Genomic DNA, 26,843 nt, shown 5'->3' with positions numbered 1-26,843 from the left:
ACAAAACACTTCCCCTGTTTTTGATGAGGAAAAACAATACTCACTGGTGAGCAACACTTGCATTAATACAGGACTTTTTTTGCTTGAATGGCTCAATAAAAATTGTAATCTTTTATATTATAATTCTTTTATAATGAACAAAACTCTGCACATCAGTTACTTGAGGTGGGTGCGTTAGAGGAGAGGAAGCAGATTTATTAGCCGTGCAACATTTCAGCACTAAGCCTTTGTCAGACAAATGTTTTTTTTTTCCTGCATAATCTTTGTTCATTAACAGGAGTTATTAGTTCAAAGAGTTGCATGAGCGTGCTACATTTTTGGTCAAACACAGGATAATTTATTAAATATGCTAAGTCTGAAATGTGTTCTGAATGTAAATGCCAAAATAGCCACACCCGTAGATTATTTAAGTACTTTAAGGTTAATATAATGAAGTGAAAATCTTTTAATGTTTCATATTTTTATACATTTTTTTAGGATGACCATCTCTTTTGAATGAAAATGAAAAATAAAGTCTGTTTCCTTTAGTCTCATTATACTAATTGGGGTGCATCCATATTCATCAAAATTGTGACTAAAACCATAACTTAACTAGACCAGGACTAAAACAAGCGTGAACAAATCTAGACTCTTTTACAGTGAAATCTTAATCATAACCATGCATTTTAACTGTGGAAATGACACACGCCTCACCCACTCCATCGACCACAACCCACAAAATTCCAAAACCAACAATTATGAATAAGAGGTTTTTATTTTAACAGCAAACTTGCATTACATTTGTAAAGCTTCATGACATTCTGTAAAGATATTTTTATTTTACACTATTAACACAGAAACAGAAAAAAATGTATCCAACTTGCCACAGGTCATTGGAAATAAAGAATAAACTGTGTACCCAGGAGTCAATTTGAAATGAAAACCTGGGGCCATTATTACTCTGTGGGCAATAACCCCTTTTTGAAAAAAAACCTGGACAATCAAATCCACAAATATTGAACCTATAATATTCCAAAGATTGGCGTCTCAAACTGACAAAAATTAAAGTGCACATATAAGTTTTCTGGTGGGGGTACACTACCTGCTCAGTTCCATTGAGATATTACCGTATCTTTCGGACTATATCACATTTTTTTTCATGGTTTGGGTGTTTCCTGTGACTTATACTTTGGTGTGACTTATATATTAAAGTTTTTACACTGACAGCCGCGAGAGGCTCTAGTCTTGTGTGTCAATATCTGCTGCTCCTGTTCCTCCTGTACCATTGTCACTTCACTCTACTGCGCATGTCTCCTGCAGAAATAGCCGCTGTCTCGCTGCAAATAGTGAAATATTCAGCCAAAAATGGTAATCGAGCAGCAGAAAGACAGTTTGGAGTGAGTGAGAAACTTGTGAGGGACTTGATGGAAAGTGGGGATGGAGAACACAGCTTCATGGCAACCGGGAGGATGCACCATGTAACTTCCCTGGAAGTCACTGGATGGATCGACAAAGCCTGAACTTCAATGACAATCCAAACCATCCTGTCTGGATTAAGAAAGGCCGGAATAATTCTAACTGGAACTGATGCTGAGTCTGATGACAGCTACACAGAAGAGGAAGCGGTGCTCTGTTTACATCATGGATCTATGGTTTATCTCTGGAGGTCACATGGAAGTGACACTGAGGATGAAGAACTGAATGGATTTAGTGATTTGGAGTGAGATGGAGAGTTTGGTAAACTTGTTCTGTTGTTTATGTTATATTTATCTGAAGAACTGTTCATATGGGACATTAACAGTCTGTTGTTCTCTGTTCTGTTTTTACTAGAACTTGACTTTCAACATGAAATGTCGGTTTCTGGTCTCTGATTTTATAAAATACATTTCCCCAAAGAGTGAGACTTATTCTCTGGTGCGACTTATAGTCCAAAAAATACAGTATTTATTAAATTGTAGGTGGTTTTAGTGCATACAAAATATAACATTTGACCTGCTTATCGTATCTTGGGGATTTCACTTGGCTTCTCCATGTAAATTTAAATGTTTGTAGAACTTTCCAGACAACACAATAACATCAAGCTACATAGATTCGAGCATGCAGCATACCACCACCCTAAAAAGTTACGTACTACCCCTTTAAGGTTTAATGCTTGCGTGAATGAATGCCATATGAAATACCAGAAATATTATGACAAGACAATGAACTTAACTGACTTTCCCATGGCAAAACAACAGAAAAGCTTTATCATAAGTAGACTTAAATCTTGACCAGAATGTTCAAGGTTCAACATGTGTGGATTTTTTTTTTACATGAAATTGCAAAACATAAACCAATGAAAAGCCCCAGTCTCTATGGAGTAGTGTTGTAGTTAATTCTGTAACTTTAAGTCAATATAAAACATTTTGTGACACAATATATTAAAACAAATATTCTTTATCACAGAAGTCACCTGGACTGGTCTCACGCAGGCGGATCTAACTGTGTGTCAATAGTTAGTGCTAGAATCACTATGGTGCAATGTATTGTGACAGGGCTGCACAATTATCGGTTACGTCTGAAAATACGCGGACTGTGACCAATCGTTTTCATGAATTTGTATATTTATTTATTTATAACCTGTGTAACAAACCTTATTCAAGTGCTGACGGTTTGAATTTAAGGGTATTCTCAATCAAAATAGAGGAATTGTTTCAGAATTTGCAAGTTTAAATTTTTAAAATCTAAGCTAAAAGGCGTGTACTTGATTTTCTTCCATGTATTTGAGTAAAATGTCTCGCTCCAGTATAGATATATTTTATAAGCAGCTCTTGAGGTCAAAATAAGCCCACTGTGTACTGTCTGCATCTAATTAGAAAGAATTTTATTGCCTTGATTTTATTGTCTAGGTGCAGATGCGGAAGAACTTTGGAGCCGTTGCGAATCGTTTAAGAACTAGTTTGTGTTTACGTTTTTTTAAGACGGTAAAACTCAGGTACAGGTCTTTAAGTTTAGATTTCATTGAACTTCTTCCAACTATCCTGTGTTTTTGCTAGAATACATACAAATATTTTATCAAATTGTGATTATGTGCAGCCCTATGTCTATCCATGGGTTTCAGTGATGACAAATGTGCACTGTTGCCATAGCAATAAACAATTCAAAACTAAATATTATCTCTATTTCTTGAATGGTAAAAGTACTCAAAATGGCATTTATAAACAGGGAGCTGAAACCCATGGATACGCGTTTTACATTGTAGTTTTTATTCGTATTTCGTTCTCAGGATGGTCTCGTGTGATTCATTCAGTGACGACTAGAGTAACATGCTGCTGCTGAATAAAGTGACTAAAGTTCATTTGCATTTCGCGACTCCCTAAATATTTGCCATTTCGTTACAGGGGTGGAGATTACTACCGGTCAGACGTTTAAGAATGCCCTAGTTTTTCCCAGTTATTTATTGCAGTTCAAGTTGTGCAAGTTCAGTGAAGAGCTTGAAATGATAAGGTAAGAACTGAACAGACAGAGGTTAAAAAAAGATAAAAGATACAAAACACAAGTCCAAACTCTGCCAAAACTACCTCAGGAAAAAAGAACAAGATGGTAAAGCTTCAAAATATGGAGTGTCCAGACTTAAACCCCATGGAGCTGGTTTGGGATGAACTGGACAGAAGAGTGAAGCAACCTACAAGTGCCACACATTTATGGAAACTTCTGCAACAGACTTGGGAGGAACTTTCTGAACAATATTTGATTTGTTGTAAAAAGAATGAGCCACGAGTGTGTTCAGCTGTGATATCTGCCAAAGGTGGACACTTTCATGAATCAAAAGTTTAGAATACGTTTTGGTCAACAGTAAACGGTAAAAAACTGGAAAAAGTGTGGTGTTCTAAAACTTTTGACCAGTAGTGTGTTTCATTCTGAGGTTAAAGAGGGGGTACTTTTACTTCTATGGGGTATTAACTGCTAACTTGTCACATATTTAGATCACCGTGTTACCTTTTATGGTTTTGAAAATGCTGTATTCAATGAAAACAACATTTTAACTTGTTTTATAAGTTTCGTTTTCATTTTTTGACATTCGGAGTCTCCACTTCCTTTGCTCTCCGTGCTAAGTCACTCTGTCGCAACGCAATCATTGTCACTACTGCACGTTGCATCAGGTTTGTGAAGTTGCTGTGTATATTTTTGTGTCACGCTTTTGTATATTTATTTTTTATCTTTTTCTCTTGTTTGCCTTTGTTTGTCTCTTCATGTAAAACAGAGGTGTCCAATTTTTTTTCATCAAGGGCCACATATCTAAACACAAACGAAACAGAGGGCTGATCGAGGGCCGTAGACCGGAGCTCAATAGAGTAAATAATTGAAATATGTGCATGTTTAACACGTTAGAATAAGCCATCAGTAAAAGTAAAAGTTTATTTTTAATTGAGGCAAGGTAATTTGGGCCAATTCACCTGGAAGCCTGAGGGCCAAGAAAAATTAGTCTGAGGGCCGCATCTGGCCCACGGACCATAGTTTGGACAAGCCTGATGTAAAGCGTCTTTGAGTATCTTGAAAAGCGCTATAAAAAAATGTCATGTATTTTTAGTAGAAGTGTCATGTGGGAGCGAATAGGGCCAAGGAGAGATCACTAAATGATTCAAACATGCACGGATGACATTTAAAATAAATAAATAAATAAAACATGTCTATAATAGAGATGTGCGGATGACGGTTACAACTACGGACTCGGAGTTGGGCGGATGACGTGACAAAAAATAATATTTTAACTAAATTCCGACAAATTAAAAACTCGCAACTCTGAGCAACTTAGAGGAGACCGAGCAGGATGGCGGGCGGGTGCAGTTTTGAAAATTGGTCAAAAATCCGTGGGTGCAAATCGATAGCGGACAGAAGATGAGTTTTGTGATGCGGTTGTGGATGAAAAAAATGGCCCATCCGCACAAATCTAGTCCCTGATCCTGCCTCTTCAAGGTTCGGGTATGACTTAAGAACGGTTAATATAAGGCTTAGAGTCCCGCCCCGTAACGAAATCCCGCACGTTTAGGGAGTCCCTTTGCATCTCAGCTAAATATTTTTTTTCCAGCAGCCTTTTCTTCGCACTAAAGTTTGATATGACAATGTATATTATTTACAGATTTACAGATAAAAAAGGAAAAGAAAAACAAAACATTCGTAGAACTCCCCGCCTCGCTGCATCGGGAAAACTTTACAGAAAGGTTAAAATTCTTCATATACATATAAGCTATTACATAATCTTCTGCCGAGTTTATTCTTCAGGTTAAGCTGCATTGCAAGAAGATTTCTCCACGAGTTAAAATGACTTGAATTCAGAAAAGAACTACGATGTGTAAATAAATCTGAAATGGCCAAAACGAATTGAAGACGCTCTAAGTGCAGGGTTCAACTTCGCCGCCTGCTGGTCTCCGTGAAAATGATATTGATTCGCTGCCAGGAATGTTCCACAGTATAGCATTAAACATCTCTCTATACACGGATGATGCCCGCAAGATAAATTTCAGATCAGATCTGCGGAGAGGCGACTGCGCTCATAATAAAAGTGCATGTTTTGAGGTGCTTTTAAGACACAGAACTGCCTCTAGGTGTAAAGCCGTACTGTGGAACACTCCAGGCAAAGCAGTAACATCTCCACGACGATAAGCAGACCCTCTTTCTCCAGAAAAGAGGATAACGGTTTAAGTCAAAACGGTGAATTCAAGTCATTTAATCTCGTATAGATATTGTTTTTGCGGTGTATTTAGAACAAATCCAACGGCACAGAAAAGGCAGAACAGCCGAGTGAAAGGCTGCGTTATAAAGATCGCCAAAGATACGTCCCGGTGAGAACGGGCTCGCTTAGACAGCACTGCACAAAAAAAACCAAACAACGTCTTCAAAACCAAAACCAGAGCTGCTCTAGGTTCAGTACAGCAGGAAGAGAGAGCCAGAAGCGTTTTAAGAAGTACCGAGAAGTCTCTTAAAAAGGTACTCTTAATGATTTTGGAACATTTGAATTTGTTTAATAAAACGTAATCGGTGTATTGCTTTTTCCTTGAGTAGTTTTTTTTTTACTTACAGAACAAAAATCTGCAAATGAGAATTTTTTTTTAAATGGGAACTTTTCATGTGACTGATTTACTCAAGTGTGCAAAGAGTCGGAATGGGCTACTCTGTAAATGAAAGATTCACGATGTAACTTTTCTAGCGGAGGATACCCACTTACTTGTCTCAGAAAATGTTCCACAGTACAGTATTAAACATTTTACTGGTATATCTGTTGCAGTCATTCCATTTTTTATAGTTTTATTAGAGGTAAAAACTATTATTTGGACTTGTGGTATCGCTGCTCGTTTCCAGAGAGATAGAAAGAAAAAGCCATATTTTGGAATGTTTTATGCCGTACTGTGGAACAATCCAGGCAAAGCAAACATGGTGACAGATCCTCCAACATAAAAGTTACACAGTGCCCCTTTAAAATACAGAAAATGCAGCTATTCAAATTTCTGGTCGCATTTGTTTAGTCATAACGAATGACCAAAAGGTAGTAGAGCAATTTTGTTTCCATATTTAGACTTTTGTTAATCCACATGGGAATTTTCTCTTAAAAGTATTGGTAAGAGTACTTTTAAAAGCCAGAATAGTCACTACACACAGTAATACCATCAGATTGTGAGCGTTCCCTATTGCCAGAATTCAGAATTCCTCGTGGACATTCCGAGCGTAGTCCATGAGTTTGCTGCCGGTGAAGTATTCGCTGTATTTCAGGATCTCGTCCAGCTCCAGATTGTGGTTCTGGTTTTCGTCGGCCACAGCGATCATCTGCTTGGCTTCGTTCAGAGCGTTGTGTTCGTTCATGGGGTCCATGTACTCCTAAAGACGACAGGATTCACTGTTAAAGTGGGAATCAACACTAAACTCCGCCCACAACCACATTTCGGATAGATCTACTAAACCGGGCTTTAAACCTGGAGGACTAAAGGCTGCTTCATAGTTCTGCGTCATGAAAGCCAATCAGAGAGCTAGTTGTGTGTGCTGTGTATGTGCCGTGTACTTGCACCTCGAACAAAAAGTTATTACACGTTGAATTTCCACCGAATGCAAAGGCCGTGATTGGTTTGGATTCCCTTGGATTCCCTCTTCTGCAGAAGCTTGTATGGTTTGGGTCTGCGTCAGGACATCAGCTCTGACTTGGGCTGCTCGATTATGGAAAAAATCATTATCACGATTATTTTGGTCAATATTTAAATCACGATTATTCAAACGATTATTTTTTTAGTTACACGATGCATTTATTCAGCAGTTCTCTCTCTCAAAAAAAACCCCAATACACTTGATATTGATAAATTACGCAAAACTTTCATATTGAAAATAAATATAGGCTACTATGTACAGAGCAGTTTTGTGATGAATAAAACATAAAATGAATAAAGTATCATTTGAAGATGAAATAAGGCATAGAAAATCATAAATGTATCCAAAATTAACTATATCCAGCTGTTCTACAATCTCCATTCTTAAAATAAATATACTTATTTATATAAAAAAATATTCCAAAATAAACTTTGTTAAACTTTAGGGCACACTGACACTAGGACAACTGCTGTGGGTTCTATGTTCAGCACTCACCCCTGCACAACCGAACCGGGCCATGGCTGATGACGTCATGACACAACACTGTTTGTTTACATGTGGCACAGCAGAGCTAACACTTTCGCGGAGAAAGTAAGACCAGTGGCAGAAATATCTATTAAATAGTGAGACAGATATGAGTCATGCTCCTCTGTAAGTTTATGGAGATAATTAGTACTGCAGCTCACATTACACACAGTGTAGGACACCAAGTTTGCCCTGGTCCTCACTTTCACTGGTAGGTAAATTGTTTCAACTCGATTATATGAGTTTGGAGATCATTTGACACCCAAATTAAAATTGTGATCAAAATTTGAATAATTGCACAGCCTTATCTCTGACGCAGGACTATAAACCAGCCTTAAAGGGGAGAAGCAGTCGTGTGATGTCAGACAGTGCTTGAAACAGTGGCCAGTGGAGGCAGCACACAGTTATTCTTCAGAAAGCTGCCAAATTACCTGGGTTGCACTGACATAGCCAAAAAGAACTAGGAACAGATAATCCTGTTATAACACCATGTACAGAGTTTAGTAGGGAAAAACTGAAATGTCACTGCAGAAACTCACTTCATGAATACTCCTTTCTGGTGTGACCTATATAAATCCTCATAATCTTCAAAATAATAATAATTATCTTCAAATAATTAGTTGACCAAGACACTATGACAAAGTGTCTTGGTCGACTAATTGGTATTTTTGACTGAGAGTTGAATTTCCTTTCCATGATTTTTGCAGTGTTTTTACCTCCAGCTCCTCCATGGTTACGATGCCGTCATGGTCACCATCGATCACCTCCTCAAACTCCTTCTTTCTCTCTCGGACCCAGTCGTCGTCGATGTCCTGGGCCTGCTGGTTCTCCACGGTGCCCATGGGCAGAGAGATGAACTCAGACAGAGTCAGCTTCTTATCACCGTCCTGGTCTGAAGGGACAAAACTGGGCTGTCAGAAAATGGTGTTTACTTTTATACTGCACAGAGGTGACACATGTAAGTGCAAAACTGTAAAGAAATCATGAAAAGAGTGTCAATTGAATATCTTTCTATTACAAAATCTGTCCAGGGTTTCGAGAGTTTTGTGGCTTTGTCGGAGAAGCAGCTAATTTCACATTTTTAAATATGTATAGCCTGTCCTTTTGTGGTGCTCAGTAAGAATTTGAAATCAATAAAATATGAACCTCACCTCACCATTTACTAATTAAAAAGAGATAAATCCCCGTGTCAAGTATATAAGTGGAAAAAGGAAAACAAACAGCGTGAAGGCCAAACAGAAGAGTAGTAGTGCGATCTCCATACCCAGGTCTCGTACGATCTCTTTGATCATGTACTTGAGCATGCCACGGCTGTGCTCCGGGTGCAGGAAGGCCAGAAACTCCTCTTCGTTGAGGAGCTGGTCGGCCGGGGGGTTATCAGCCTGGTACCAGCGATCCTTCAAACTCTCCAGCACCTCCTGAGCTGAGAGCAGAGAGAGCGGGCAAGGTTAGTCTGAGATGAGAGAGAGCATTTGAATTACATGCTTTCTTACTTTTCTTTCTAGTCATAATTTAGACAAAAAAAATCTGTTTTTAGAGTGTGCGCTTGGCCAATATTTGGTACAGATTGCATAAAAATATTAGTGTCTGGTTACATTCAACTTTATAATCAATTCTTAGGCAGTCTTCCTATATACCTTATTTTCCGGACTATAAGTCGCTTTGGACTATAAGTCGCACCAGCCAAAAATGCGCAATGAAGAAGAAAAAAAACATAAGTAGCACCAGACTATAAGTCGCACTTTTTGGGGAAATGTATTTTATAAAATCAGAGACCAGGAACCGACATTTCGTCTTGAAAGGCAAGTTCTAGTAAAAACAACAGAACAGAGAACAACAGACTGAATAGGCATTAATATGTTAACGTAACATATTAACAGTTATTCTGATAATTATAGCATAAACAACAGAATGTAAGTTTACCAAACTCACGATCTCCACTAAAAATCACTAAATCCAGTGAATTCATCATCCTCGGTGTCACTTCTGCGCAACCTTCCGGAAATAACCATAGATCCATGAGGTAAACAGAGCACCGCTTCCTCTTCTGTGTAGCTGTTGTCAGACTCAGCATCAGTTCCAGTTAGAATTATTCCAGCCTTTCTGAATCCCGACAGGATGGTTTCGATTGTCATTGAAGTTCAGGCTTTGTCGATTCATCCAGTGACTTCCAGGAAAGTTTCGTGCACCCGCCCGGTTCCCGTGAAGCTGTGTTCTCCATCCCCGCTTTCTGTCAGTCCCTCACAGGTTTCTCGCTCACTCCAAGCTGTCTTTTTATTGCTCAATTACTGTTTTCTCCTGAATATTTCACTATTTGCAGCAAGACAGCGGCTTTATATACAGGAGACATGCACAGTAGAGTGAAGTGACAGTGGTACAAGAGTAACAGTAGTACTAGATACTGACACACAAGACTAGAGCCTCTCGTGGCTGTCAGTGTGAAAATATTAATATAAGTCGCACTGGAGTATAAGTCGCAGGAAACACCCAAACCATGAAAAAAAAGTGTGACTTATAGTCCAAAAAATAGGGTAATATTTTCATTTAACCTATTGAAACAGAACATAACCAACATTAACAAACACTAAAATATTACATTATTCATTATTAATGAATTTAACGCTGGGGTGTAGGACTTTATTCTTGTAAATAAGTACATTTTCTGCTTTCCTCCATAGAATGTACAGTAAAATCAGACCACTGCTCACTGTCTGCATCTAAAAATGAAGTACTTTATCTGTTGTTTACTCAAAAGTAAGAGCTGTAAACATTGCTGGGATAGAGTGATTATAGGCAGTTTCACTTCACTATTGGTGTTTTCAGTTTCTAGAATGTGATGTCGTCATATTTCCAGTTGTGTAGCAAGAGACAGATTTCCCCATTGATTAAATTGCACAGAAAAAAACAAAAATGTGTGTTTGCTAAAAGTTTTCCATTAAATGAGAACACGTAAAGGGCGCTCTTGGAAAAAGGATCAAAACTTTAGACACAACGAAATCCAGACGCTCCAAAAAAGCAAAAGTCGCAGGATAGTTGTGATCGAAACATGTTGGCTTTGGCCATTTAAATAAAGACCTTTTAACTCTACTTTTCCTCGTCCAACTTTTTCTTTTTTTTCCGAGTGCCTGGATTCCGTTGTGTCTAAAGTTCTGATTATTGATTGTACTTTGCCATGAAGTATCCAAAAGATACACGCACAAATGTTGAACCAGATCGTTTGTAAGAGTGCCTAGACCCAAGAACTAACAATAACAATATTCATTTTAGCTGAGCCCCATCTGTATTAAATATTATTGGTGTATAGAAAGTTGTGATGTTGTGAAGCTTTTCTAAAACTCTGCACATACCAGAAATACTTGCCTTGTGAATATCGCTGTGCCAAATGGTTTGTGAGAGAGGAAAACTCGCTAGATAGATTTAAAACACATACTTCCTCCTTCCATGGTTTGAAAAGCAAAAAAACAGAACTGGTTTGCACTGTTCCAAATATTCCTCACTCAACCTTATACGTTTTGAGAATTATTTACCTTGAGGAGTTTGTAAGGCTGTTCACAAATCTCAGAGGCTAGAGAAGAGTTTTGCAGTGATGGTAAAGCAACAAACTGGCATGCCGAACACGCATAATAAAACATTTTCTAATTATATGCAGGCAGTGCTCAGAGGATTGATTTTGACCTCAAGACCTGAGCTGCTTATGAAATAAATCTGTACTGGGGCAAGATGCATTTTGGGGGGGAAAAAAAAAAAATCAGGTACAGAGTCTGCACAAGCCCAAAGACTGCCAAAAATGCTGTAAGATGGTCTGAAAACTCAGGAAATACAAAATGGATTTAAACAACACATTTTCAGGAGCCTGTGATAACAGTGTTCATGGTTTAGGTTTTTTTTTTTACTTTTGGTGCATCTGATTCTAAATACTACCATATTTTTTGGACTATAAGTCGCACTTTTTTTCATGGTTTGGGTGTTTCCTGTCACTTATACTCCGGTGCGACTTATATATTAAAATTTTCACACTGACACCAGCGAGAGGCTCTAGTCTTGTGTATCAGTATCTGCTACGACTATTACTCCTGTACCACTGTCACTTCACTCTACTGCGCATGTCTCCTGCATGTGTCCTGCTACAAATTGTGAAATATGCAGCCGAAAACGGTAATTAAGCAGCAGAAAGAAAGTTTGGAGTGAGTGAGAAACTTGTGAGGAACTGGTGAAAAGCAGGGATGGAGAACACAGCTTTCACAGCAACCGGAACGGTGCACCATGTAACTTTACTGGAAGTCACTGGATGGACAAAGCCTGGACTTCAGTGACACCAAAACCATCCTGTCTGGATTCAGAAAGGCCGGAATAATTCTAACTGGAACTGATGCCGAGTCTGATGACAGCGACACAGAAGAGGAAGCGGTGCTCTGTTTACCTCCGGAGGTCGGAGAGTTGCTCAGAAGTGACACCGAGGATGAACAATTGAATGGATTTAGTGATTTGGAGTGAGATGGAGAGTTTGGTAAACTTGTTCTGTTCTGTTGTTTATGTTATAGTTTATCTGAAGAACTGTTCATATGTGACGTTAACAGTCTGTTGTTCTCTGTTCTATTGTTATTACTAGAACTTGACTTTCAACATGAAATGTCGGTCCCTCGTCCCAAAAAGTGTGATTTATAGTCCAGTGTGACATATATGTTTTTTTCTTCTTCATTATGCATTTTTTGGCTGATGCGACTTTATACTCCAGAGCAATTTATAGTCCTGAAAATACGATAATCCTAGTGAGCTGGAGACAAATTTTTGAGAGACCTGTTTAACAGAACAAACCAGCTCACCTGCTATAGTTTCAACTAAGTCAGTTCTTTATGGTTACATGGTGTTAAAACAAAGCTCAGATTAGAGTCTAACTTGAGTAACAGAGCCTCAGACAGAGCGGAGCCTCTGGTCAGCATCACACCCCAGAGAATGTTGATGATATCAGCAGCAAAGTGTTTTAATTCTTACTGTCTTCGTCCAGTTTGAGGTCTTCATTGTTCTTGATCTTCTCTGCGACCTCTTTCTCGTTGAAGCCTTTGCTCGCCAGGAACTTTATTCTGTATTCATCCCAAGTCACGTGACCTGAAAGTGCAAATGTGAGATGATAAGAAAAGGAAAAGGGCTCATATTACACGGTCTTCTAATCTGTATTGTAATGTTGTTTCCTCATCAAAAATATGCCTGAAGTTGTGTTTCATTCACTAATATTTAACACACAAATACTGCATATTTAGGCTGTGCTCTTCAGAAAACACTCAGTTCCACCTTGTGATGTCATGTGGAAACACAGGAAGTGCTCTCTTGTGTTTTTAAACTCTATACAACTTCACTAGAATCAACTGGATCATTTCAACCCTGGAATTGCCGATCTCTACTAAACAAAAGGTAAAAAGGAGCTGTTCTACTAAACTACTGCTTCATGACATCACAAGGTGGAATAGTTTACATCTCCAAAGCTCAAAATGCTCTGAGTAATCCTTTATTATTAGTCTAACATGCGTGAATGAAACAAAACCTGAAAAATATTCTATTTATATTTTACGTTTTATCCAATTCAATCCACTTTATTTCTATAGCAGATTTTGTAAACATGACATGTTGCACAGACAAATTAATACAATAAAATACAGTAAATTATAAATAAAAACAATAAATAAAAAGTGTTAAAATGTATAAAGCTAAAAATGATAAAAAAATAAAAATAAAAATAAATAAATTAAAAGAGACAGAGTGCCACACAACTCACACGGTGTTAAAAGCCAGAGAGTAAAAGTGGGTCTTAAGACGAGACTTAAAATACTCCACTATACTAGAATTTCTTTTAAATCAAAATTTGACTGATCCAGTTTAAAGTTGAGTAGTCAAGATTAAAGTTTGTATATTGCGCAAAATGGACTCTTGAGCTTTAAACCCTGTTAAAATGTTGCTGCCTCCTCAAAAGACACACCGCGAGTTGTGTTTTAGCACTTATTTTGGTTTTAAATGTGCACCATGTACCATGTTTCTGCCCAAGACCTGCTAAGAATGTTACATAATATGGCCCAAAACTAATCTATCTTCATGGAGACAAGAAGAGCGAGTTACGAGTCACATCTGTGGAGACGTGAATCGCTCTCACAGCAAGAATCCTTGTAAAAAACATCTCTAATTGAATACATGCCAAGATATAGGTTTAATGCCATATTGTGGAACATTCCAAGCAAAGCAATACAGCCATAGGACAGGACCTTTAATTCACCAAGACAAAGTTCCTATTGTTCCTGTTGTGTCTATGGAGTCACATGGAAGAGCTCCATAGGAATGTAATCAAATAGAATAAATGTGTGATAAGGACGAAAACAAGGACGAAAATATTTTAGACATAGTGCTTTTCTTAACCCAAATACCACGTTTTAAGTTTTTTACCGTTTTAGAATTTGTATTGCTGTGTGTGTCTTACCGTCTCCGTCCGGGTCGACCGCTCTGAAGCTGTTCTTGTTTTCCATGGTGGCCTCCTGGAAGTGCTCCTCCGTCTTCTCCATGATCCAGCGCTGCATTTCTTTCGCGCTGATGCTCCGGTCTTTGTCGAAGTCAACTCTGAGAACAATAATAGCAGAGGTTAATCATAATAATTCACTACTTGTGTAAAGCTCTTTTCTGGACACTCATAACTGTCACTATAATTATTATCTACTTATCGTTCAATACATGGAAGATGGAACAATCATTTTGGGGGTTAGTATTTATCATGGGTACTCTTTCTTTGTACTAGTGGGAAAACGTTTGTTTGTATTTTTCTGTATTATGATCAAATTTAAGCTCTAGAGGGTTGAATTAATAACCTCTATGATTCATTACAGATGCAACCTAATTGTTGCATTCTTTTATTTATTGCAGCTCATATTTTTTAACAATATCATAAATTTTGAATAGTTTTTGGGGATCATTCTGCTTTATGGTTTGGTTTCAATATTCTATTTTATCCTCTATCGTTAGATTGGCAATATATCATGCTTCAAAATGTGTTATGGAAAAGGATAAATATACATTATAAACAATAAAAAATATTTGAAATATACATATATTTAATTACAATTTTTTAAAAAAGGTTTAAGCTTTGACTTGCCAAAGTACAGGTCATGTAGTTTTTTCTAACCTTAACCCTGAAATATAGTTTATTATTATGGGCCATATTTTCTAACATAATAACAACAACATCATCAACATAATACTACACCCCGTATTGGTGATTAAATCTAATATTAAAGGTTTTATGTTACACAAATCTGATTCTTGTGGGCTTCAAGCCATGTTACCTCATTAAAAACATACCCAGAGTTGTGTTTCATTCACACATGTTTGCGTAATCCTCCAAAGACCTAAATGGACTGGAACTGGAAATTCCAGGTCTGAAATTACACAAATGATTCTAGTGAAAGTGTATGGAGTTTAAAAACACAGTGTTCTTGTAGGTGGAACAAGAACAAATTGGAGTGTTTTATGACTTTCTGACTTTTGTGAGAAAAGAACTCAGCCTAAATATGCAGGGTTTGTGTGTTAAACATGTGTGAATGAAACAAAACACAACTCCATGCATAACATATTCTTCCTTATCCGTTCTTACTTTGTGAAGATTTCTATCAGCTTCTTCCTGTTCCTCCTCGGCTCAGAATCCTCCTCAAACTCCTCCATCTCTTTGCCCAGAAAAACCTCCTGATGGAAGTCTTTGTTCAGGTGCCCATCCATCTCCATCTTGACACCGTTGAGGTGATCTGGGGGCAGGATCTCGTTCTCGTCCTTGCTGTCCTGGGCTTTCTCTTTGGCGGCGGACATGTTGGCCGGTCGCGCGTTCACATTCATAGAGTGAAGGACGACACAGAGGAGCAGGGACACGGACAAAAGGTTTCTGCGCCACATCTTTCTCCAAATAGCCATAGCTACCTGAAACTAAAATTGTCTTGTGAGGAACTGAAATGTGAAGACTGAACAGACTGCAAATAAGTTCTATATGGACTACAAAGCCGTTTTAAAGCCTCCCAGAGAATGGACAATTGATTTTCTGTTGACTTGTTGGTGCACATGAACATTTTACAACCTACTTTGTACAATGGTCGGTGAGAATTCCATTGTCAAACTGTCAGGCAATAATAACGCAAAACGCAGAAGTAATCCAGCATCAGTTACAGTCACATTCTATGTCACCGCTCTGTGGCCATCACAATAGCAACAGTAAACAAATGTATGGACTACTGTCATTTAAAACACTGAAACAACTCATATTTGAGACATTTACAGGGAAAAAGCTTTTCAGATTGACAGGTGAGACATTTAAGTTTGCGAATTAAACAACTTGGAACCGTTTTTGCATTTTTTTTAATGCACTTTGCTGACTCTGCCTCCGTGTTGTGAGGCTTTTCTCAAATTCTCCATTTAAATGACTGGGATTCTCACCTAACTGGAAGTCACCACAACAAACGTGCTGTTTAGTAGCATTTAAAGACAAACGCGGGTGGGGCAGAATAAGGTCAATGGGGCCCTCTTTCAAATACTGACACACTGACAATTACCAACAAAGATGAGAAAGTTGTTCCAAAAATTACAAATAAACTTTCCATAAAAACATTCAGAATTCTTGTTTAATTTACGAGAATGAAAAAACATATACATACACTCCATGTTCACTTCCTAACTACATTTTTAAATAAGAACATTCAAAGGTGCAGCACGTAACTTTTTAGGCTCATGGAGAATGTTATTGCTTTGCCTGCAGAGTTCCATTATAGAGCATTAAACATCTCCATCTTCTCCAACAAGACAAGTTAAGCAGGCAGAGCTACCAGGAAAGTTACAGTTAAGATCAGCAGAGAGGCGAGCCCACTCTCAAGAAAGCATGTTTTTCAAGGTATTGTTTGCTTTCTAGTAATAAAAATGCCTTCAACTGAATGCATGCAAGTTACAGAAGTTTAATGCTGTACTGTAAAATATTGCAAGCAAAGCAGCATCTCCGTATCGACAACAGAAAAGTTACACAGTGCATATTAAAATCGTCAACAGAAAAATTATTATTATTTTAGGTTTGGAAATGACCTGGAAAATGACATGTCTATAACCAACCTGCCAGGGAGAAGGTTCTAGAGGTAAAATCCTGGTTTAGTCCTGATAAAATCTTTGTTTAGTCCTAGTGGTTAAATCTGGTTTAGTCCTGATAAAATCCTAGTTTAGTCCTGGTTTAGTCCTAGTTTAGTCCTTGTTTATTCCTGGGTTTGTCCTGGTTTAGTCCTGAAAAAAATCCTTGTTTAGTCCTAATGGTTAAATCTGGTTTAGTCTTTGTTTAGTCCTTGTTTATTCCTGGTGTTGTCCTGGTTTAGTCCTAGTTGTTAAATCTGGTTTAGTCTTGGTTTAGTCATGATAAAATCCTGGTTTAGTCTTAATTTAGTTCTTGTTTATTCCTGGGTTCATCCTGCTTTAGTCCTGATAAAATCTTGGTTTAGTCCTAGTGGCTAAATCCGGGTTTAGTCTTAGTTTAGTCCTGGTTTAGTCTTAGTTTAGTCCTGCTTAAATCCAGAGTAGTGATACAGAGCTTCCCCTTTCTATTCCCCTCGTCTAGCTCACCTAAATAAATTCAGTGGTGAGAATTGCCGTAGATTTCACGGTACTCCAGCTCCGGAAAAACCCCTCTAATTATTACGGGAACACGACGTTACGAAATTAAAAAGAAAAACCCACTATGAGCCAAACCACATCTGATCTGTACAGAATAACAGGATATTCCCGACAATCCAAACAATGATTCACACGATAAAGGACACAGTTACACGCTAACCTTCAATATGAATGAACAAGTAACATTAGAGACTGTTAAATAGTGAAAATAAGTGATTTGAGTAATGAATAAATGTTGACACAGGTCTACTAATGTTAGCTCAACTTCCTGGACCCAGACCAGCCTTGGATCACAGCTGTCATTTCCTGTAAACGTGGCTCTCTCGCAAAGATCCCAGGATAAATCAACAAAAAAACAGAAAATATACTACAAAAGAGGTGGATAAAATTCTACCCTGATTTCAGATTTAATTTCATTTCAGAGTAAATTGAGTTTTTCGGAGCTAGCTTACCTGTTCCCTCCGGTGACGTGTGGTTAAAGTTGATAAAACGCAGGCGTAAACTTCCGGTACGGACTTTTAACAAAAATGTCCAAAACAAAATAAAATGACAATGTGTTTATGATTTTATATCGTTCTAAATTATAATGAGTTCTAAGCCATATAATATGCTTATAAGTAAAGATGGTGCAAGTTTTCTTGATGACTGAGCGTAGAATTTGCCTACACGTAACATATTATCTTTTACTTTGAAATCGTAGCGAGTAAAAGGAAAGCTCGTCAAAAAAATGTGTTGTAAAACTGGTTATTACCTCTAAGTGGCGCTGTTTTACAAGTTTTATAGGTGACCACACGTCCCGACTTACCCGGGACAGTCCCAGTTTTGAGCTCTGTGTTCCCTGTCCCAGCAGATTTATACAAAACTATTGATTTGTCCCAGTTTTATACAAGAAATGTTCAAAATAGGGACTATTTTGGACCAATCTGATCCCTGCCAACAGAAAACAGAGGCATAAATTGTAATTTGTTTAGGTAAAATACAAATAATCTGGTTAAAAACGACCAAAACACAAAGAAAATGTGACTATACTGACTCAGATATTAGTCATGAATGGTCTCTGCGTAACAATTTTCCTTAATTACAAACGGTTTTATCATTACAAAACACCAAACCAAACAAAAAACAAACAAAAAACAAAAAAAACAAAAAACAAAAAAACAAAAAACAGGGACGTACCAGTTTTTTATTTTGAAATTCTGGTCACCCTACCCTACTCCCTACTATTGCATGTTATTATTATTATTATTATAATTAGTAGTATTATTAGTTAGTAGTATTAGTAGTTATAGTATTAGTAGTATTAGTAGTAGTTAGTAGTAGTAGTAGTAGTAGTAGTAGTAGTAGTAGTAGTAGTAGTAGTAGTAGTAGTAGTAGTAGTAGTAGTAGTAGTAGTAGTAGTAGTAGTAGTAGTAGTAGTAGTAGTAGTAGTAGTAGTCAGTAGTAGTAGTAGTTAGTAGTAGTAGTAGTAGTAGTTACAGTAGTAGTAGTAGTAAGTGGTTAAAGTAGTAGTCAAGGCTAAAAAAATTTGTTGTTTTTATAAGACTTTGTGATTATTTTTTGGCCAGTTTTTACCATATTTGCAAAAGCAAATTAGAAATTCAGAATGGATCTTTCTCATTTCCTGGACCTGACTTTAAACTTTAGGGTGACCAGATTTTCAAAATAAAAAAACTTGGACACCCCCATTTTTTTGGTGGTTGGCAATAATAAAATGGTTAAGAAAGTGCGTAATTAAGGAAAATTGTTATGGAGAGAACATTCATAACTAACATTTTCTTTGTGTTTTGGTCACTTTTAACCAGATTTTTTGTATTTTATCTAAACAAATGACAACGTATGTCTCTCTTTACTGTTGGTAGGGATCAAATTGGTCAAAAAAAGGGACACCTCTTGTATAAAACTTGGACAAATCACTGGTTTTAGATCAATCTGCTGGGACATGGGACACGAGGCTCAAAACCGGAACTGTCGTAGGTAAATATGGACGTCAATTTCAAAATTAAAAACTGCGACACACCCACTTTCGGGTAGCTGTAATTAAAAACAGTATTAGGCACTGGGTTCATTCTCCACTCACTTGTGAATCAGAATACGACGAGTCTTCTGGTCATTTTCAAGCACAGTTTTCTGTATTTAGATGAAAATATCTGGCAACATATTCCTTTTTTTTTTAAACTGTTGGCAGGATCAGATGGGTCAAAAATAGGGACACCGAGGACATTTCTTGTACAAAATTGGGACAAATCAGTGGGGGATCGTAGTGTCAATTAGGATCCTGTAAGATAAGACAGTCTTTGGCCGAATTTCAGTGTTGCAACAGAAAGTACACAGTAGGCAGAAGCTTAAAGGAGACATTACAAACATGATGAAAACAAAAAAAGAAAAGCTGCTTGGTGTGATGCTTATTAACTTTCAATTTGTCGAATATTATGCACAACTACAGCCAATGAACCTTTTCACCCCACAGCTTCAAATGAGATAAAACAGAAGGGAAGAAACGGACAGAGTGCCAAAAAAGAGAGAAAAAGAGAGAGGGAGAGAGAGTGACAGAGAGAGAAAGAGAAAGGGCTGATAGGAGTGAGGACAAGAGATAGAGGAAGAGGAGAGAGAAGAGAAAGAAAAGAAGAGGAGGAGAGAGTAGAGAGGGGAGAAAGAGAGGGAGAGGAGGAGAGACGAGAGGGCGGGGAGAGAAGAGGGAGAGAAATACGTGGGGGAAAGGGGAGGAGAGAGGAGGTAGGATGGACGGAGAGAAAGGAGAGAGGGAGGGAAACAGAGAAAAAGAGAAGAGAGAGGACTGATAGGAGTGAGGACAGTGGGAGAGAAAGAGGAGGAGAAAAGAGAGAGGGGAGAGAAGAAAGAAAGAAAGGGAGAAGAGGAGAGAGAGTGTGTGTGTGAGAGAGAGTGTGACAAAGAATGAGAGAAAGGGAGTGAGACAAAGAAAGAGAGAAGAGAGAGAGGACTGATCGGAGTGAGGACAGTGAGAGAAGAGGAGAGAAAGAAAGAGAAGAAAGAAAGAAAGGGAGAGGAGGAGAGAGTGTGAGAGGGAGAAATAGAATGAGAAGGGGAGGGAGGGAGAGAAAGACAGAAGACTGATAGGAGGGGTGAGGACAGTGGGAGAAAAGAAGAGAAATAGGAGGAGAAAAGAAGAGGGGAGACAGGAGAGAAGGAGAAAGTGACAGAGGGTGAAAGAGAGAGAAAGAGAAGGAGACAGAGAAAGAGAGAAGAGAGAGGACTGAGAGAAGAGGGAGAGAAAAGGAGGGGGAAAAGAAGAGAGAGAGAAGAGAAAGAAAGGGAGAGGAGGAGAGAGAGTGTGAGAGGGAGAAAGTGACAGAGTGTGTGTGTGTGTTTGAGAGAGAGAGAGAAAGGGAGGGAAGAAGGGAGACAGAGAAGGAGAGAAGAGAGAGAGGACTGATAGGAATGAGGACAGTGAGAGGAGAGGAAGAGAAAGAGGAGGAGAAAAGAAGAGGGGAGAGAAGAGAGAAAGAAAGAAAGGGAGAGGCAGAGAGAGTGTGAGAGGGAGAAATAGAAAGAAAGGGAGGGAGACAGAGAAAGAGAGAAAAGCGAGAGGAGTGATAGGAGTGAGGACAGTAGAAGGAGAGTGAGAGAAAGAGTAGGAGAAAAGAAGAGGGGAGACAGGAGAGAGGGAGAAAGTGACAGAGGGTGAGAGAGAGAGAAAGAGAAAGGGAGACAGAGAAAGAGAGAGGACTGAGAGGAATGAGAGAAGAGGGAGAGAAATAGGAGGGGGAAAGAAGAGGAGAGAGAGGAGAAAGAAGGAAAGAAAGAAAGGAGAGGAGGAGAGAGAGTGTGAGAGGGAGAAATAGAATGAGGGAGACAGAGAAAGAGAGAAAAGAGAAGAGAGAGAGGACTGATAGGAATGAGGACAGTGAGAGAAGAGGGAGAGAAAGAGGAGGAGAAAAGAAGAGGGGAGAGAGAAGAGAAAGAAAAGGAGGAGAAAGAGTGTGAGAGGGAGAGCGTGACAGAGAGTGAGAGGGGAAAGAAGGAAAGAAAGAAAGGAGAGGAGGAGAGAGAGAGTGAGAGGGAGAAATAGAATGAGAAAGGGAGGGAGGGAGACAGAGAAAGAGAGAAGACTAATAGGAGTGAGGACAGTGGAAGAAGAGTGAGAGAAATATGAGGGGAAACGAAGAAGGGAAAGAGGAGAGAGGGAGAAAGTGACAGAGAGGGAGGGAGGGAGAGAGAGAGAGAAAAGAGAAAGGACTGATAGGAGTGAGGACAAGAGGGAGAGAAACAGGAGAGGAAAAGAAGAGGAGAGAGAAGAGAGGAAGAAAGGGAGGGAGAGTGTGTGTGAGAGAGAGAGAATGAAAGAGAAAGGGAGGAGTGAGAATAGTGAGAGAAGAGGGAGAGAGATAGGAGGAGAAAAGAAGAGGGGAGAGGAGAGAGAAAGAAAGGGAGAGGAGGAGAGAGAGTGTGAGAGGGAGAAATAGAAAGAGAAAGGGAGGGAGACAGAGAAAGAGAAAAGACTGATCGGAGTGAGGACAGTGGGAGAAAAGAGAGAGAAATAGGAGGGGGAAAAGAGTGGAGAGAAGAGAGAGAGAAGGAAAGAAAGAAAGAAAAAGAGAGAGAGAAAGAGAGAGGAGGAGAAAGAGTTTGAGTGTGTGAGAGTGACAGAGTAACAGAGAGTGTGTGGGTGAGAGAGAGAGAAAGAGAAGAGAAGGGAGGGAGAGAGAGAGTGTGTGAGAGGGAGAACTAGAAAGAGAAAAGGAGGGAGGGAGACAGAGAAGGAGAGAAGAGAGAGAGAGGACTGATAGGAATGAGGAGCGAGAGAAGAGGGAGAGAAAGAGGAGGGGAAAAGAAGAGTGGAGAGAAAGAAAGAAAGAAGAGGAGGAGAAAAGAAGAAGAGAGGAGAGAGGGAGGGAGACAGAGAAAGGGAGAAAAGAGAGGACTGATAGGAGTGAGAGAAGAGGGAGAGAAAGAGGAGGAGAAAGAAAAGGGGAGAGAAGAGAAAGAAAAAAGAACGAAAGGGAGGGAAGGAGAGAGAGTGTGAGAGGGAGAACTAGAATGAGAAAGGGAGGGAGAGAAAGAGAAGAAAGAGAGAAGACTAAAAGGAGTGAGGACAGTGGAAGAAGAGGGAGAGAAATAGGAGGGGGAAAGAAGAGAGGACAGAAGAGAAAGAAAGAAAGAAAGAAAGGGAGAGGAGGAGAGAGAGTGTGAGAGGGAGAACTAGAAAGAGAAAGGGAGGGAGGGAGACAGAGAAGGAGAGAAGAGAGAGAGGACTGATAGGAATGAGGGCAGTGAGAGAAAGAGGAGGAGAAAAGAAGAGGGGAGAGAAAGAAAGAAAGAAAGAGAGAGGAGAGAGAGAAAGGAGAGAAAGGGGGGGAGGAAATACAAAAAGGAGAGTAGTGAGAAGATATAAAAGAGAGAAAGAAATGGAGATATAGAGGAGAGAGAAGGGAGAAAGCAGAGAAAGTGATGACAGAAAGAAAGTAGAGAGAGAGAGAGAGAGAGAGAGAGAGGGAGGAGAGAGAGAGAGGAGAGGGAGGGAGGAGAGAGAGAGAGAGCTGATAATAAAAGTGCACCGTGAGCCCTCCTGCAAACCCACTCCGAGTCACACAGGACCAGCATCCACTCCAACTCTCCTTCTGGGGCAGTTCAATTCAAAAATACTTCACTTTGAACACAACTACTTCACAATTTACTTCAACTTCTACTTTTACTTCAAGGTCCAACGGCGAAGAAGAAGAAGACACGGCAAAGATCCGACCTGGCTCTCGTCCACGCTCCCCGGGACGATCTTTGACTCGATTTTGACAGTTTTCCAAAACAAAACCCCGCCGGACGAGTGAGCCGCTTTTCAAAGACCGTGCAAAAGTTTGGGACTTTTTCACGTCTTCTCTGAGCATCGGGAGGACGCGGCGGAGGAGAAGTCTCGCGCACGCAATCGCCTCCACCATCCCGATTTGGGACGACCCCCCTCTCCTACTCCTACGCCGCCCCCCACACACCCCCCCACAGAGCAGAGAGCGTGAAAAATCTCACTAATGGGTTTATTTTCTGTCAGATCTTCACCGATGCGTCAGTCCACTGGAGCATTCCCTCGGACTCATTTCATAGTTGAGTAAGTCGTGGAGCGGCGGTCGAACCAGAGCCGCGGCGTTCTCATCCAAACGAGCAGATAAAGCCGTCGGAAGTTCTCAGATCTCCTAGAATTCCTCAGATCTCCTTCCAGGCCCCGGCGATTGTTTTTTTTTTTTCGTTGACAATATGAGGTGCGGAGTAGGGCCCTGGGCGATAGCGGCTGCGTTGTTCTGGACTTTGATTTTGACCGGAGTGGAAGCCAAAAAGGAGAGGAAGAAGCTAAAAGAAGGAGCTCCTCAGCACACGGAGAACTTCAACGCGACGGTGTCCAACAGCGAGGAGGTCGGAGGAGCCGGCAAGGTACTGAAGCAACCCGTCGCATGTCTGATTCTAAAGACGAAAATAACAAAAAACAAATTAAATTAAGATAGTTTGACCTCGATTTGAGAACTTTTCAATTGACAAGTCCAAAAGATCTACCAAGGGAACAGTTTTTTTTGCGCTTACACTGCAAAAAAACAAAATCTTGCCAAGTTAAGATGACTTGAATTATGAAAGTTTGTTCGTGATTTGAGTCAATTTCGCTTGACAAGTACAATGATCTGCAAGTGGAACAAGAAATAAGAAATACAATAACTTTTTGTGCTTAAAATAAGAAACAAATCGTGCAAAATGTGGCTTGAATTAAGAAAAACACACTTATTCCATTGGTAGATCATTTGAATCGACTCAAATCTTAATTTAAGTCATTTTTTCTTACCTAGACATTGTTTTTTTTCCCAGTGTATAAGAAAATTCATACAACTTGCACTTAAAAATGTTGCTTGAATGAAAGATTTAAGTCAAATCTGCTCTACTCAAGTAATCGATTTCCAATTTCAGTTTGTTTAAAGCTGAACTGTGTAACTACTTACTACACTACAAATTTCTATGATCTGACCAAGATTTTAAGACTTATATCAGGTTATTTATCTTGTTTTCAGATTTATTTTCTACTTACTGGTTCTGAATTGGTTGTATAATCTTAAAAAATGTGTCACATATATTTCTTCCATGACTCAACTCATCAGAAAATCTTAAAATTCAGACGACAAATGTTTAAAAGAAGCTACAATCCATTTACCAGAGTTTACTCCTGTAACACTTCACTTGTTTTAGATTCAGTGACACAGATTTGTTTGATACTCGAGTGTGTTTATCTAAAACTTTAGCGTCCATAAACTTATTTCCAGCCCATGAACACTTAAGAACACTCACCACAGACGCTTCATTCTAGTCTAGAGGTCGTTTATTTTAAGAGAACTTGTAAAGTCCAATGATCTTGCAGCAGGGACACATCATTTCACTATTTTGAAGTCATTTTCTGATAGATTTAAGTGTTTAGATCTTAAATTTGGTCTCCAGAAGGATGCTATTCCTATAATGTTCCACAGTATGACTTTAAACTTATCTACAGCAGCTTGGAAAACTTGCATTTTTACGGTGAGCAGGATCGTCTCTTCAAAGATCTGACCTGTAACTTGGTCTGTGGGCGTCTCCATGGAGATACAGTAGATGACGAATTTAATGCCATACTGTGGAACATTCCAGGAAAAGCTTAATAACTCAAGTATAATATCTCCAAAAAAGCTTATTAAAGGTGCAATATGTAACTTTTCTGGTGGAGGGTCGTCAAATGCTTTTCTCCGTGGAGATGTTATTGCTTTGTCTGGAATGTTTCGCAAGCTTTCTTGAATGAAACCGAAGTTCTTGCAGAGGTGCAAATGCAAGGAACAGTAAAATAAAAGTGAAAAAATGTATAGCACACTCAGATGGCCGATGTCCCAAAGCTTTTTAAAAAATTTAAAATAACGTTTCGGCAAAAAGCCTTCGTCAGATCATTTGTCGTACGTTACGCCGAAACATTATTTCAAAATAAAAAAAAGCTTTTGGACATCGGCCGTCTGAGTGTGCTATGCATTTTTTTCACTTTAATTAAATCTTTCTACCTTCATGGAGACCAGACCGGACCAAGTTACAAGTCAGATCTATGGAGAGGCGACCAAGCTCTAAGTAAGAATGCCTGATTTCTCATTATTTTTGAGCTATAAAACCACCTGTAGAGCTGTTTAATGTCATACTGTTTAATATTCTAGGCAGAGAAATGGCATATCCAGTTAACAGACCCCCAACCAAAAAGTTACACAGTGCAGCTTTACCTTTTTAAGAATGATTCAGGCTTAGTAAATCATTAATTAAGGGTTTATAAGTTTATGGATCATCTCTTCAAAGATCTGACCTGTATCTTGGTCTGTTGGCATCATCTCCTTGTCTCCATGGAGATACAGTAGATGATGAGTTTAATGCCATACTGTGGAACAGACAAAATATAATGACTGAAGTATAATATCTCCAAAAAAGCTTATTAAAGGTGCATTGTGTAACTTTTCTGGTGGAGGGTCGTCAAACGCTTTTCTCTGTGGAGATGTTATTGCTTTGTCTGGAATGTTTCACAGTATGGCATTAAACCTTTCTCAAACCTTTCTCGAAAACGCACAACAAAGTTCTTGTAGAGGTGCAAATTCAAGGAATAGTTAAAAAAAAGTGAAAAATTGCATTGCACATTCAAATGGCTGATGTCCAAAGCTTTTTTTGAAATTTTAAAATAACATTTCGCCAAAAAAGTCTTCATCAGATCATGTTTCTTACTTTGGACTAGGGATGGGCATTCGATCAAATTTATCTTAATCGATCGTCGAGAGAATTAACGATTGATTGTCGGTTAATCATTAACGTTTTTATATTAACATTATCATCATCATTATTATTACTATCTGCACTGACTAATCTGCATAAATAAATTCAACTTTACGACATATAAACCGTAACCACTCTAGAGCCACATCAGCCCGTTAATGCAGTTTTCAGTCTCAAAGCAACAAAACTTAAAACTGCATGGCTAATTTGCATAAACGAAGCTCTTGTGCACAACTCAGGTGAATACAGGTTAGTGTGACCATATTTGCCTTTGTCAAAACCAGGACACCGTACGGGGGGAGGGAGGTGGGGACTCGTCATCGACATTGCGCTACTCTCACCTGGCAAAGCTTTTTCATGTTTTGGGTGTCCTGGTGAGCTGTTTCCCACTGGACACTGAAACATATGTGCTGCTTTATACACTGTGCACATGGACTCACACTTGTCCCAAACGCAACAGAAAGTGTGGAATTTCTTGTACAAGTCAACGTTAAATACACATTTGTGCTTCGGCACGTTGCAGACTGACCCACTGTTTGTGTCTCGCTCCTTCTGAGTGCAGAGAGACACATGTCCGGACTCGGACGTTTGGTCACCCTACGCTATGCACAGCAACCTACAATCGGTTTGTCGATTAAAATGAACGTAATCGATGAAATTCTTAATGATCGTTTATCGATTAATCGACTAATCATATCCATCCCTACTTTGGACCACCGTAAGTGATACTGTGGACCAAAGCAAGAAACATATTTATATTTATTAAACCTTTTTACCTTCATGGAGCCCAA

At 39.0% G+C, this 26,843-nt stretch overlaps 2 protein-coding genes across 4 annotated transcripts in view; one reads left to right on the top strand and one right to left on the bottom strand.

The window, feature by feature from the left end:
• Positions 1-735: 735 nt before the first annotated feature.
• On the bottom strand, positions 736-17,868 carry sdf4 (stromal cell derived factor 4). 3 transcript variants are annotated; one of them, XM_020922239.2, is made up of 7 exons: positions 17,736-17,868; positions 15,245-15,567; positions 14,081-14,217; positions 12,610-12,723; positions 8,882-9,040; positions 8,334-8,509; positions 736-6,831 (listed from the first exon to the last, which is right to left on the bottom strand). In XM_020922239.2, exons 2-7 carry the CDS (start codon positions 15,553-15,555, stop codon positions 6,655-6,657), a joined length of 1,074 nt encoding a protein of 357 aa, XP_020777898.1. In that variant the 5' UTR covers positions 15,556-15,567; positions 17,736-17,868; the 3' UTR covers positions 736-6,654. The 3 variants fall into 3 exon arrangements, with proteins under 3 accessions (XP_020777898.1, XP_020777899.1, XP_020777897.1); XM_020922240.2 differs by lacking the exon at positions 17,736-17,868 and adding an exon at positions 17,233-17,312; XM_020922238.2 differs by lacking the exon at positions 17,736-17,868 and adding an exon at positions 16,735-17,225.
• A 5,372-nt stretch (positions 17,869-23,240) lies between these two features.
• c1qtnf12 (C1q and TNF related 12) overlaps positions 23,241-26,843 on the top strand; it is a 62,184-nt gene continuing 58,581 nt past the window's right edge. The window contains exon 1 of the mRNA XM_020922246.2: positions 23,241-23,676. Coding sequence (XP_020777905.1) covers positions 23,503-23,676 — 174 coding nt within the window. The 5' untranslated portion in view covers positions 23,241-23,502. The remainder of the gene's footprint in view (positions 23,677-26,843) is intronic.

This window comes from Boleophthalmus pectinirostris, unplaced genomic scaffold (genome assembly GCF_026225935.1).
Source record: "Boleophthalmus pectinirostris isolate CB_2022bp ecotype Guang Dong unplaced genomic scaffold, ASM2622593v1 HiC_scaffold_8, whole genome shotgun sequence".
Taxonomy (NCBI): Eukaryota; Metazoa; Chordata; class Actinopteri; order Gobiiformes; family Gobiidae; genus Boleophthalmus; species Boleophthalmus pectinirostris.
The sequence above is the reverse complement of the archived record's forward strand: the minus strand, read 5'-3'. Positions and strand labels throughout refer to the sequence as shown.

Bases quoted from the DNA above. Each gene is read 5' to 3' on its own strand.
- sdf4 (XM_020922239.2), bottom strand. From the start codon at position 15,555: ATGGCTATTTGGAGAAAGATGTGGCGCAGAAACCTTTTGTCCGTGTCC. The intron at 12,724-14,080 runs GTAAGACACACA...TTGCACTTTCAG, and splicing joins GGTCGACCCGGACGGAGACG to GTCACGTGACTTGGGATGAA. The intron at 9,041-12,609 runs GTAAGAATTAAA...CTCTGCTCTCAG, and splicing joins CCTCAAACTGGACGAAGACA to CTCAGGAGGTGCTGGAGAGT.